Below are 15000 nucleotides of genomic sequence, written 5' to 3' on the forward strand. Positions count from 1 at the left end.
AATGTTTCTTTTTCCTCGTTCGCCTCCCATTAGATGAGCAGCCCGGTGTCCTCGATGAAGGCTGCCGTCCGTCGCAGCTCCTCCAGGGTGCCGTACAGTTTGGCTTCCACTGCTGTCGGTGTTGGCCAGTACTTCCTCCTGGATGCTACATGCGTCCTACAGTCTTGAAGGATGTGGTCGGTTGTCATTGGTCCCTCACCACAAGGGCATTCTTCACTCTGTCCAATGCCAAATTTTGTGTGCATGTGGTGGAGTAGGCGGTTGTGTCCAGTCCTCAGGCGGAAGATCTTGACCTGTTCCCGTCTTTCCAGCAAATGGTATCTGTCTTTTGGGTTATATTTGGGTGCTGGAGGCGCCACTTTATTCTTTGCTGTGCCTTGATGATTGTCTTGATTTCATCGTATGACACCAATTTGTTGGCCTGCTCCTTCTGTGCACCGTCTTTTGCCAGAATGTCCGCTTTTTCGTTGCCTCTGATGCCACAGTGTGCTGGTACCCATTGTATCACCACTTTCTCCACACTGGCACTCAGGGCAACAAGGGCTGAAGTGAGATGGTTCTGTTCTTTGCAGCGGGAGTTCTTGAGGGTTTGGAGCACGGATAGAGCGTCTGAGAACACCACCACCTGCCCTGTTGTTCTTGTGGAGTTCTGCAAGACTGTTGTGGCTGCCTCACAGAGGGCTTCTCGCTCAACTCGGAAGTTGGTGGAGTATTTTCCTATTGGGATTGCAATTTCTTCATCTCCGTCTTTGTACCGGAGGAAGATTCCAGCTCCACCATCCCTCGTTGCTTCTGTGGCGGAGCCATCTGTAAAGACATGGGTCCAGTCTTCCTGGGGCACTGATTGCAGATGTACTCCATGGCCAGGGCCTTCATTTGGGTGTCTGACTCTGTTCCTCTCTTCTCCACTCCGGTATTGCTGGTGACGACTGTTGGGAACACCTGCCTCTTCCAAGATGGGTGGGTGACATTTGCCGGGATTGGCTTTGCTTCGAGTTCCATCAAGACTGGGGTTTGTCTTTCAAGGCGTCTTGATTGGTGGATGAAGCTGCCTCTTTTCAGCCGGCTCTTGGTGGGTCTGCTCATTCTGTTGTTCACTGGATGGTTTTCAAGGCGTTTGAATTTTGCTGCCTGGATGAGGATCTTTGTGTCCCTTCTGTCCTCCAATGACTGCAGCCCAGTGGTCTCCTCCATGTTCAGGATTGGGGTGGATTTCATGGCGCCAGTTATGACACGCTGAGCTTGGTTCTGTATCTTGTTGAGATGGTCGAGGTTAGACTTTGCAGCTGATGCCCATGCTGATGTCCCGTACTCAACTACAGGTCGGACTCTCCACGTATAGAGTTTCTTTAGGATACGTTCATCAGCCCCCCAGTCCGTCCCAGCAAGTTTCTTCATGATCGCCAGTCTCAGCTTGGCCCTGCTACAGGATCTGGTGATCTGCTGTTTCCAAGTGAGCCTGCAGTCAAAGGTCACTCCCTGGTAGGTAGGTGTGGGTTCCTCTGCAAGCCTTTGGTTGTTCAGTGTCAACTTCGCCTCTTGCTTCTTGCTGGATAGGCTAAAGACTGTGTAGGTTGTTTTGCTTGAGGTATAATGTTTTCGTACAAGGGTGAAAAATAAAATAAATGATAAAATAGTTCCATCCTCTCCAGCGCCACTCACAACATTCACACTGCCAAAAGCCTGAGACACCAACACAGCTTGATTTATTATGATATATTCTATTTTCAAAAGAGATATATTTAAGTTTGGATTCTTGTGGTTGTTTTCATATTTGCTTTGGACGTAGAGAGATGAGTTGTTTGCCTGAGAAAAAAAATGACGCTAATATTTGGTGGAAAAAAAAACTTGCTTGAAAACTGCAGAATAGAACCAGAAACGTGGGTCATAACCAACAGATTGTTAAAAAAAGAAAGAAAAGAAATCAGTTTCTCACACAGATAGCTACGCACACATTGCGCACGGAGAGAGACATGGACATAGAAATAGACAGACAAGAGAGGTGATGAAGAATGAGAGAGACAGACAGACAGAGAGAGACAGAGAGACAGAGAGAGACAGAGACAGAGAGACAGACAGACAGACAGACAGAGAGACAGAGACAGAGAGAGACAGAGAGAGGCAGGCAGACTGTGACAGAAAGACAGACACAGAGACAACAAGCGGACAGACAAACAGACAGACAGACAGACACATACACACACTCTCTCTCTCTCTCGTCATAACTCAGCAATCATCACACGACACAACATAGGAAGCATTGCAAGTTGGTTATAAAATATATTTACATCTGCTCTGAAAACATCGTAAAGTTAGAGAGAGAGACACACACACACACACACACACACGCGCACGCGCACGCACATACACACACACACAGGGAGAGACAGACAGAGGGAGAGAGAGAGGGAGAGAGAGATTGAGGGACACACACACACACACACACACACACACAGTCACCTGCAGGTCATCTCACACAGGTTGGGGTAGGTGTGGTTGTCCTGACCACACACAGGCAGGTAGAGGGTCTGACACACACAGCCCTCTGGTTCCTCCGGGCACTGCCCTTCGTGGGCTTTGACCACACCCCTGTGGTGGTGGTTCATCATCATCATCATCATCACCATCATCATCATCATCGTCATCATGACCTTCATCATCATCATCATCATCACTATCATGATAATCACCATCATCATCATTATGACCATTAACATTATGACCATCTTCATCATCATCATCACCATCATCATAATCATCATCATCGTCGTCATCATGACCTTCTTCTTCTTCAACATCATCATCAACATTATCATCATGACCTTCATCACCATCATCATGACCTTTTTCTTCAACATCATCATCAACAACATCATCATCATGACCTTCATCACCATCATCATCACCATCATCATGACCGTTTTCTTCATCATCATCATGATCATCATCACCATCATCATGACCTTAATCATCATCACCATCATCATCATTATGACCATCATCATCATCAACATTATCATCATGACCTTCATCACCATCATCATGACCTTTTTCTTCAACATCATCATCAACAACATCATCATCATCACCACCACCACCATCATCACTGTCATCGTCATCATCATCACCATCACCACCACCGCCATCACCATCATCACTGTCATCATCATCATCATCATCATTCTTACTATTACTATTATCATTATTATCATTATTAATATCATCATCATTATCATCATCATTAAATTCATCAATATGATATCACTACCATTCTTCTTCTTCGTCGTCTTCGTAGTAGTAGTATTAGTAGCAGCAGCAGTAGAGTGGCTTGACTTCGCAGAGGCAGATTCAGAGAAGGGTTGTGAAGTCACGTCAGCTGCAGGCACGCTCATGAATGACTGGTGAGACCTTTCCGAGACAGGTACTATCTGCCACAGTGACTGCACCCAGACAGGTACTATCTGCCACAGTGACTGCACCGAGACAGGTACTATCTGCCACAGTGACTGCACCGAGACAGGTACTATCTGCCACAGTGACTGCACCCAGACAGGTACTATCTGCCACAGTGACTGCACCAAGACAGGTACTATCATCCACAGTGACTGCACCAAGACAGGTACTATCTGCCACAGTGACTGCACCAAGACAGGTACTATCATCCACAGTGACTGCACCCAGACAGGTACTATCATCCACAGTGACTGCACCGAGACAGGTACTATCTGCCACAGTGACTGCACCAAGACAGGTACTATCATCCACAGTGACTGCACCGAGACAGGTACTATCTGCCACAGTGACTGCACCGAGACAGGTACTATCTGCCACAGTGACTGCACCGAGACAGGTACTATCATCCACAGTGACTGCACCGAGACAGGTACTATCTGCCACAGTGACTGCACCTAGACAGGTACTATCTGCCACAGTGACTGCACAGAGACAGGTACTATCTGCCACAGTGACTGCACCTAGACAGGTACTATCTGCCACAATGACTGCACCCAGACAGGTACTATCTGCCACAGTGACTGCACCGAGACAGGTACTATCTGCCACAGTGACTGCACCGAGACAGGTACTATCTGCCACAGTGACTGCAACCAGACAGGTACTATCATCCACAGTGACTGCACCAAGACAGGTACTATCTGCTACAGTGACTGCACCCAGACAGGTACTATCTGCCACAGTGACTGCACCGAGACAGGTACTATCTGCCACAGTGACTGCACCCAGACAGGTACTATCTGCCACAGTGACTGCACCTAGACAGGTACTATCATCCACAGTGACTGCACCAAGACAGGTACTATCTGCCACAGTGACTGCACCAAGACAGGTACTATCTGCCACAATGACTGCAGAGGAACGTCAGTTCTGGGTTGGATGCTGGATTCTTTCGTTGCGTCCTCCCCTCGGTTGCTGCATTATTATTATTATTATTATTATTTTCAGTAGTTGTAGTGATGCTTATACAGCGCCTATCTCTGATCAGAGACATAACTCTGGGCGTTTTACAAACACACGAGTCATTTGCACAAGAGCCAATCTACCCGGGTAGATCCGATTGACAGCTGCCTCTATCTGGCGATCATCATTCGTTTCCTGTGTCAGTCCAATCAACTTTCCAATCAGGTGCTCACATTCACATGTATTTTAGAGCATACACCATCGTCACTACTTCAACCGCCAGCGTCCCGGTGTGACGTCCCAAACCACCCCCACCCCCATTCATAGGATCCTCGGGGGATGTATCAGTGTCCTAACCCATCCCCCGGGGGATGTATCAGTGTCCTAACCCATCCCCCGGGGGATGTATCAGTGTCCTAACCCATCCCCCGGGGGATGTATCAGTGTCCTAACCCATCCCCCGGGGGATGTATCAGTGTCCTCAACTGTCCCCCAGGGGATGTATCAGTGTCCTAACCCATCCCCCGGGGGATGTATCAGTGTCCTAACTCATCCCCCGGGGGATGTATCAGTGTTCTCAACTGTCCCCCAGGGGATGTATCAGTGTCCTAACTCATCCCCCGGGGGATGTATCAGTGTCCTAACCCATCCCCCGGGGGATGTATCAGTGTCCTCAACTGTCCCCCAGGGGACATTCTGGGACCCCACCCCATGATGTTTCGGTTGTCTTCGAGACTGAACAGATAACATTCTGATTTTGACAATGAATGAATATGAGATAGAGAGAGAGAGAGAGAGAGAGAGAGAGAGAGAGAGAGAGAGAGAGAGAGAGGTGGAGAGGGACAGAATTGAGTCCGCTGATTGTTGAGTAATGGCATTAACCCTTTCACCGCCAAGCTCGCATTTATGCACAGACGTGGTAGAGGACCCATGTCACTGAAAGGTGACCATTCATTGGTCTGTTGTCCATGAACCTACTGCTCTTAATGTCCGGTGGCAGGATAGGCCATATTTTCTATACATCGCAGGGGGAATCCCCAGCTATTCTTAGCCACCGTCTTTTCTGTGTTTATCCCGCAAGGGAATTTTGTACTCTAAACTGACTGGCGGTGAAAGGGTTAAGGGGAGTGAAGCTGGGTATTGCTTCAGATAAGCAAAGCGCAGTAATTTGCAACCAAACATATGATTTTTTTTTCTTGTTGTTTCTTACGACTTAAAATTCTCTGCGTCATATTCAATTTGACACGATGCTAAAGCACTGTTTGTTAACAAGCATACATGCTGAGAGCAGCTAAGTAACTTTATTGATGTGCCACACCCAATGTTTTTGTCATGTAATGTTTTATGTAAGGTAATTATGTAAGTCTTGGAATTTAAGATAGTGAATGAACAACAACCAAAATTTGATAAATGCAGCATGCTGAATTGTGCACACACAAAAAAAATTGTATTAAATGAATGTAGGGCATTTGTATTGGCTACTGATAAGTAAATTCAACAAATTAAAATCAATGGAACAAACAATCAGGACAGTGCATACACACTGACATTATGATGTTTTTAGTTTGGTTGGATGGCACTGAACTAGACTATACCCGTAAATTTTAGCTATGAGTTAGGGTGACCTCTGCGGGGGATCCCAGCCAGAACTTCTACTCCTCTGTTCTTTGGAGGAAAAAGTGTTGTCTGTCTTCCTTTTTTTGTGACAAGAAGGGATTGGACAGGGGAGTAGTACACTGGTGAGGTGGATAATTACTGCTGGGTGGAAGACGACAAGACAGATACGACAGTATATTATGGTATGTAGGGGGGGGGGGGAGGTTGGAGGGGCAGAGCAGGACAGGTGAGTAGCTTTGCAATGTTTCAACATGGATTTCCTTGAAATCCATCTGAACTCGACCTACATTTCACTTCCGACATTTTGGGAATAACACCCATTCCTGTTATCTTGTGTGTCATCTTTTAATTTCCGCCTGATTATTACCTCCTCACCCACCCCACCCCACTCCCCCAGCCATCCAACACACAACCATCACAAAATGGTGCAGTTTGAACACTGTCAGTTAGTGATCAGTAACGGTTAGATATCGGCCAAAAATCTACCATCATGATAATGCACATACATTAAAAATAAATAAATAAATAAACGGGTGCAATCTGAACACTTGTGGGTAATGATCAGCAGTGATACACACACACACACACACACACACACACACACACGTGCGCGCGCACAAACACACATACCCAAACGGCTCACAACTGATGAAACGTGGTATGCACTGACATTACATGACTACATTCGATGTGTTCTCCCTTTCTGCAGATCACAGTAACTGACAAACTTGTATGATAGTCAGTCATGCCCGACTATGACCATCAGAACAGAAGAGGAGGCAACTGCTGTCCAAAATATCTGGGCTAGAATCTGATTATCGTGAAAATAAATTCTTACTGAAATATGGTAGCATTGTTCCGACCTGATCACTTTGTTTTCTAACAACGATACACATCTTTTAAAAAAATCCAATGCTTTTGTTCAGCACTACTAACCTGCACTGCCTCTCGCAGTCGTTGGGGTAGGTTGTGCCATCCTGACCGCACACAGGGGAATAGATGCGGGGACAGAGGCACACCTTGTGGCACTCTCCTTCGTGAGCTTTTTCCACGTCCCTGGTAGGGGAATGGAGCAACCGATAACAAAATTATTCACATCCCTACGTTTGAATGTTAATAGATACTCATTTGGATAGAATCATTTTTTACGTAAGCAAACGACACGAATAGCCATATAACAATAAAACGAAACCTGCAACAAAAACGAATACATGATCATATGAACTAAGCTGCATTGCGCGACCTTGTTGCTTTTTTTTTTTTTTAAGTATCTTCAGTTTAGATCATTTTTTTCATGTATTACTATACAGTGCTTGTTAGTTGTTGTTTTTTCTTGTAATATATCTTCCTGTAATATGTTTTGAGCCTTCTGGTTTTTAGGGAAAAGCGCAATATAAAAAAAAATCCATTATTATCAATTACTGTCTCACAATTGGATGTAAGGAAGAAAATTATGGGATGGGTGATTCATTCCCTTGAAAAGCAAATATTGTATTATTATTATTATTATTATTATTATTATTAGCATTTGCGCCTAATCTTGAAAATAAGCCCTAAGCGTTTACAAACAGAGCAAATATATAAATGTCAAAAAGGAAAAATTGAACACAAGACACCAAACATCACTGAAAACTATTCATCCACCCCCACCCCCCACACAATACACACAAGCACACGCGCATGCACACACACACAAGTCATAGCACATAATCGTAAATAGTACACAATAAAAAATACCACCATCAAATCCTGAAACTATCAAAACTCACTCACTCACAAATAATCATTTTAGTTCATACTGGAAACGGATGAGCTGTTGAGAATTAATCTGGAGGGGAAAAGGAAAAAGAATAAAAAGAAAGAAAGTGGGAGAAAACTTCCCAGACACAGCCTTCAGTTAACTTAAAAAACAAACAAAAAACATATCGAGTTATGGGAGAGACATACCCAACTCTATTGCCACGCAAGACTTGAACAAAATCACCCAAACACACACTTTTAACAATGAAACATGCGTAAACTTTGTTGTTGACCTGCAGGTTTTCCCTTCACTCCGCTTTGTGCCGAAAACTTACTATGACCAGCACGCTATATGCAACCAACCAGTCTCCGGAAGTTCCCATTTACTGACACTGTTTATGCCAAGCGGATTGATCAGAAAAGAAACAGAAGTGAAAACAAAAACAAACAACAACAAAAAAAAGTCGAGAAACAGATAAATGTCCTTGATTTTGTTTCCAGATTGTGGAACGTTTCTTGTATGATAACATGATGAAAATTCTGCGCTAATAACACTCTGCCATTTTAAGCCCAGCACATAGGATTTAACCATTTTTTTTCAATAACCGTAGACAATAATTTCCAACTACCGGTGGGAGGCGGGGCGTACGGGTTGGGGCGATCTTGACCACTGTTCTAAAAATACATGGATAGCGCATGCCTTCTTTGAGCACCTTTGCTAACTGAAGCCAGCGGAAGTGTTCAATCAGCCATTTTGCTTCTCATGTCAGTAGAGCGCGAAGCGGTGACTTCATATGTGTAGCCAAGCGCTCAGCTGGCTTTACGGCAAGCTTTCACTTGCACGAGGCGTTAAGCTGACATTCCTGTGTGTGTCTCCACTGCAAGTTTGCGTCACGTGTCACTGCACTATTTTCCTGTAATAACTTTGGTAAATAAACCATTGACAGATATCAATCAAGACACAACATTTAGCATGTCGTGGGGGCAAGCTTAACACGATTTCATCGCAGATACACGGTTACAGTTCAGAAACTACCACCAGTTAGCAAACGACTTGTCAACGGACTAACGGCTGGATACGAGAAACATTATGGCGTCCATTTGGCTTCAGCTTTCCTGGCGAATGGGCTATCCATGTATTTTTAGAGCAGTGGATCTTGACTGGTCACAAATTACTCTGGGGCGGTGAGGGGGGTCGGTCAGACAAGGCGAGCCCAAAATGACCCATGGTAAAAAAAAAAAAAAACCAGCAGGGATTTCTTCTTCTTCTTCTTCTTTTAATTAATTAATTTTATTTTTAAGGGGGATGGAGGTGCGGGGAAGCGGCACTCGGGGGGCGGGGGGGGGGGGGGGGGGGGCGCGGGGGGGGGATAGTTTGAGGGTGTTGCACCGGATGACTCACGCGCACTGCCTGAGACAGTCGTTGCTGTAGGTGACGCCATCGGCCCCACAGACCGGCAAGTAGACGTGCTGACACACGCACACCGGCGGACTTTCCGTCGGACATGGCCCGTCCGAAGCCTGGTGGGTTCCTCTGAAAACCATGACACAGGCAGCAGCAGTTAAGTCAGTGTATCTTTACAGGGTACGTGGTGGTGAGTGAGTGAGTTTCAATGCCCGCGAGATACGAACAGTTCCATTTTCATTTTTAGTTCCAACGAAGTGTCAAAGTGTGCGGACTGATCCAAAATACTGATATCATTTTCGCTATACAACATCTGCTGTTGAGAAGTGAGTGAGTGAGAGAGACAGACAGACAGACAGACAGAAACAGAAAAGAAAGAAAGAAAGGAAAGAAGGAAGGAAGGGAGGAAGGAAGAGAAGGAAGGCGGAAAAGGAGGAGGAGGAGGAGGAGGAGGAGAAGAAGAAGGAAGAAAGAAAAAGAAGAAGAAATTAGTAGTAATAGTAGTAGTAGTAGTAGTAGAAGAAGGAAGAAAGAAGAAGAAATTAGCAGTAATAGTAGTAGTAGTAGTAGTAGTAGTAGTAGTAGTAGTAGTAGTAGAAGCACATGCCGGGCCTAAAAAAAAAACAACGCTGTTGATCAGGCCTTGTAAAGAGCCTACGCGAGCTTTGTGTGAAACATTAACAAATAATGAAATTATTAGGCAAAATAAACAAATAAGTGGAGGCAAACTAACTAAATAAACAAACACGAGAAAACGCTACAGGCCACTGTATGTTTGTCTGAATGCACGACAAAGTTTAGGCTACTCTGATTATAGACAAAGGAAACATTATGGTCGGGGCACGACACGGCACGGCAGGGTGACACTCATTGAAGAGTCAACAACAAAACATCTAATAGAGACGGAAGGAAAACAATACCAACAATCCACAAAGTCCCCACCACCACCACCACCACGACCACCACTACCACTCCGACCACCACCACCACCATCACCACAACTACCACTCCGACCACCACCACCACCACTCCAACCACCATCACCACCTTCACCACTACCACTGCCACTCCGACCACCATCACCACCTTCACCACTACCAATACCACCCCGACCACCACCACCACCATCACCACCACTACCACTCCGACCACCACCACCACCATCACCACCACTACCACCCCGACCACCACCACCACCATCACCATCACTCCGACCACCACCACCATCACCACTACCAATACCACCCCGACCACCACCACCACCATCACCACCACTGCCACTCCGACCACCACCACCACCATCACCACCACTACCACTCCGACCACCACCACCACCATCACCACTACCAATACCACCCCGACCACCACCACCACCATCACCACCACTGCCACTCCGACCACCACCACCACCATCACCACCACTACCACTCCGACCACCACCACCACCATCACCACTACCAATACCACCCCGACCACCACCACCACCATCACCATCACTACCACTCCGACCACCACCACCACCACCACTACCACTACCACTCCGACCACCACCACCATCACCACTACCACTACCACTCCGACCACCACCACCACTCTGACCACCATCACCACCACTACCACTCTGACCACCATCACCACCACTACCACTACCACTCTGACCACCATCACCACTCTGACCACCATCACCACCACTACCACTACCACTCTGACTACCACCACCACCATCACCACCACTCTGACCACCACCACCACCACCATCACCACTACCAATACGACCACCACCACATCCCCCGTCACCACCATCACTACCACTCCGACCACCACCACCATCACTACTACCACTCCAACCACCACCACCTCCCCCATCACCACCACCACCACCATCACCACCACCTCCCCCGTCACCACTACCACCACCACCACCTCCCCCGTCACCACCACCAAGGACAAGAACGCACAAAGAAGAGCTAATAGTAAGTGCGAGGACGCGCTCAAGAAAACCAATCGTAAAATGAGGTCAAGGTCAAGGTCAGGAACATGGACAAACAATTAATGTCAAGCTTTAGAAGAAAGGCCTATCTATTTCATCGCGTGATAAAATCAAATGGTACTGTTTTGTTACTTTGATGTTTGCGTTCAGCTTATATGTTTATTCGTTATTTTATTTATTTAAAAAAAAGAAAGAAGAAGAAATCTTATAGCAGACTTTGTCATGTTTTTTTTTTTTTAGATGTGTGGTGCGATTGACGAGACTTTGGAATCACTTGTAATTTCAATCTGGGTAGTTAAAGATGTATTGTCCTGCACTGCATTACACCACGTTACTTTGCGTTGCGTTGCGTTGTGTTGTGTTGTGCTGTGTTGTGCTGTGTTGCGCTGTGCTGTGCTGTGTTGTGCTGTGCTGTGCTGTGCTGTGCTGTGCTGGACTGTGTCGCGTTGCGTTCAAATGTAATGTATATTGTATCGCATTGTACTGCATTGCATTGTATTGCCGTGTGTTGCATTGCGATGCATTGCATCGTAATGCTTTGTAAGGGGGGGGGAGGGGGACAAAGACACGCGCAGCGGACGAGTTCAACTGACTTCATCGCAATCCCCACTCCCACCTCAACACCCCCCCCCCCCCCCCCCCACACACACACTCACTCCTTGACCCCTCTTCCACCTCCCTCCTCTGACCCCTCCACCTCCCTCCTCTTACCCCTCCACCCCCACTCCACTCCCTGCCCAACAACCTCCCCCCCTTCAAACGTACGCGCACTCCATGAGGCATCGGTTGTCATAGGTGAGGCCGTCTTTGCCGCACACTGGCCGGTAGATGCGAGGGCAGACACACAGAGGGCTGTCCTTGTTCTCACATCTTCCCTTGTGTTCGACCTCCACTGACCTGGAATAAAAGGGTGATAAAGGTTAAAGGTCCCATAGCCTTGTACGGTCATCAAGGGCAATGAATTCGTCATGTTCACTATGTCTGGGGCTCGACACTGAAGGAAGGCGGGGCCCAATCCTCTCCCTCCACCTGTTTTAATCTTCCCCCAGACCGAAGTCAGGTCACCCATTCACATCTGGGTGGAGTGAAAAAAAATCGGGGCAAAGCGCCTTTCCCATGGACATAATACCATATTGAAACGGGTTTCTAACCGTGATTGACTCTGGATCAGAAGTTAGACGCCTTACCCGTTCTGCCAAGACGTCTCCAAGACATCTAAAACAAAGGGACCTGGAATACACATCACGAAATACATAATACACAATCCTTTATTATCTCATCAAGGGAAATTCACGTGTGCTGAACACTACACCAACAAGGCACGAGAAACAACAGTCAATCAATATGATTACATAAGACATACAATATTCAAAATCCTAAGAAAATTGGGAAAAAAAAAACCCAACAGAGAAAAGAGAAAACTGAGACAGATTGACAGACAGGCAGACAGATAGACAAACAGAAAAGACAGACTGAGAAAACGGACGGACGGACAGACAGAAACAGGCAGACAAGAGACAGAGCTAGAAGACCAGGCAGCCACCAACAGGGCTCCTTCCCAAAAAGCAGAGAGGTAGGTATACTTCATGCAAAGCAGACTCACGCGCACTGACTCTGGCACTCGTTGTCATAAGTGGCGCCGTCCACGCCGCACACGGGTGTGTAAGACGTATCGCACGTGCATGGTGCACTGTGCGCCTCGCAGGCGCCATCGTACTTCTTGCTCACTCCTCTGGAAAAATAAAAAAGTCCCACGTCTAGTCAGGTAGTAAAGATGAGGCGAGGAGTTCTAGCAAAACTCGAACAGCTTATAACGTGCACCTATGCATTTCTGTACTCTTACACACACACACACACACACACACACACACACACATCGGCGAATACTGATGCGAAGGCCCACCCATCGACAGACAGACAGACACGGCAGACACATTTTAAGTGACTGTCGGCAGTACATACTCTCATGCACTCATGCGCAATCACGTTGCCTTATGGGCCTTAGTATGACATAAGATACACAAAGAAGCGTGTGTACACAAAAATACATAACTGAGCACACACACACACACACACACACACACACACACACACACACACACACACACACAGAGTTCTTCTTCTTCTTCGTTCGTGGGCTGCAACTCTCCATGTTCATCGCATGTACACGAGTGTATGGCCGTTTTTACCCCGCCATGTAGGCAACCATACTGTGCTTTAGGGAGGGTGTATGCTGGGTATGTTCTTGTTTCCATAACCCGCCGAACGCTGACATGGATTACTGGATCTTTAACGTGCGTATTTGACCATCTGCTTGCGTATACACACGAAGGGGGTTCAGACAAAGTCTGCACATATGTTGACCTGGGAGATCGGACAAATCTCCGCCCTTTACCCACCAAGCGCCGTTACTGAAATTCGAACCCGGGACCATCAGATTGAAAGTCCAACGCTTTAACCACTCGGCCATTGCGCCTGTCTGCAGAAAGTTCAAGAAATCCATTACTCAACAAGATGGTAGGCAGAACGAGAGATCTTTCAAGTCAGTAAACTGAACTGGGCAATCCTAGTGACGAACTAAAAACTAGGGCAATTTGTTTCATACTGCTGAACCAAGAGAGGAAAAATAACGCTGACCTTGAATTATTAAAAAAAATGTTGGTAATTAATATCGTTTCATATGTGCACAAAAATTGCCGATAAATTATGTGCAATAATTTAGGATGCGGTGATGTCCAAGTTTGGCATCCTAAATTACTGGTGCTATATGCATGGTATGTTTCGTGCATATTGCAATGCAGACATGAAGTATAATATAAATAACAATGATTTTACCTTTGTCGTCCACTCTGAGTAGGTAAATTATGGAGAAATTGCCTGAAAAACCACCGTCATAACCCCATACTCACCTGTCACAACCCGTAAGGGGTTGCCCATGAACCCCCCGCACCTTCCCAGACTAACTAACACCCCGACAACACAAAACACAGAAACATAGATAAATCAGCTCAATTCTTTACTGTTGTACATTTTTGACTACCCTAGTCCAGACACACAAATTGAAACACTTAACTACAGCAACACTTTAGTTACATCATAGCAGCGTGATTAAGGTACAGTCAGTCCCAATAACAGCAGCACGGATCTACGCAAAAGAAAAAAACAAAATGTCAGTCCACTTGAACCACAATCACGTTCGTCTGTTGAAGGACAGCATCTTGAACTGGCTTCAGTCGTACGCCCGCAGAAACGGAGGGGGTGGAAGCGGGAGGAGGGACTGTGGGTGAGGACGTTGGGAATATGAGGTGGGGGGAAGGAGTGGAAGTGAGGGGATTTGGAAAGGACAGGGCTGAAGGGGAATGACTGTAGAGGCGAACCCTGGAGTTCCGTCGGGGTAGCAGACAGGGGGAACCCACAGGAAAAGTCAAGGGAACAAATCTGTCACCAGGCAGGAATCAGGCTCGCCACTGGCCCAGGAGAGAACACAAAACACAGATCCACACAGAGGCAGAAGGGGGTCACACCAGAACCGAACCCCACGACTGGCCAAGAGGGCACCCAACAGCTCACCTGCTGGAACGGCGACCCTTCTCCTTCCAAAGCTCGGCACCAAAGGCCCAGCAAAACTCTTCCTTCACAACAACGTCAATTCCGAACTCATCTCAAGAGTTCAGAGCGAGAATGACTAAGGACATGTCACACACACACATCACAAACGGATTCACGTGCTTCAGTTCGGGACAGAACTGAGCACACAAGAGAACGATAGAGCAAAAGGGGGAGAGAGGAGGGAGAAAGGGAGAAGGGAAAGGGAGAGGGGAAAGGAGAAGGG

General features: G+C 46.6%; 1 protein-coding gene across 1 annotated transcript in view; it reads right to left on the bottom strand.

The window, feature by feature from the left end:
* The window catches only part of LOC143297666 (uncharacterized), a 31618-nt gene that overhangs the window by 11824 nt on the left and 4794 nt on the right, over positions 1-15000 (bottom strand). Inside the window, exons 6-10 of the mRNA XM_076610085.1 lie at positions 12772-12900; positions 11934-12065; positions 9176-9307; positions 6970-7089; positions 2461-2589 (exon numbers count right to left, since the gene is read on the bottom strand). Of these exons, the coding sequence (XP_076466200.1) occupies positions 2461-2589; positions 6970-7089; positions 9176-9307; positions 11934-12065; positions 12772-12900 (642 nt within the window). The remainder of the gene's footprint in view (positions 1-2460; positions 2590-6969; positions 7090-9175; positions 9308-11933; positions 12066-12771; positions 12901-15000) is intronic.

The sequence above is a fragment of the Babylonia areolata genome, chromosome 23 (assembly GCF_041734735.1).
Source record: "Babylonia areolata isolate BAREFJ2019XMU chromosome 23, ASM4173473v1, whole genome shotgun sequence".
Lineage (NCBI taxonomy): Eukaryota > Metazoa > Mollusca > Gastropoda > Neogastropoda > Buccinidae > Babylonia > Babylonia areolata.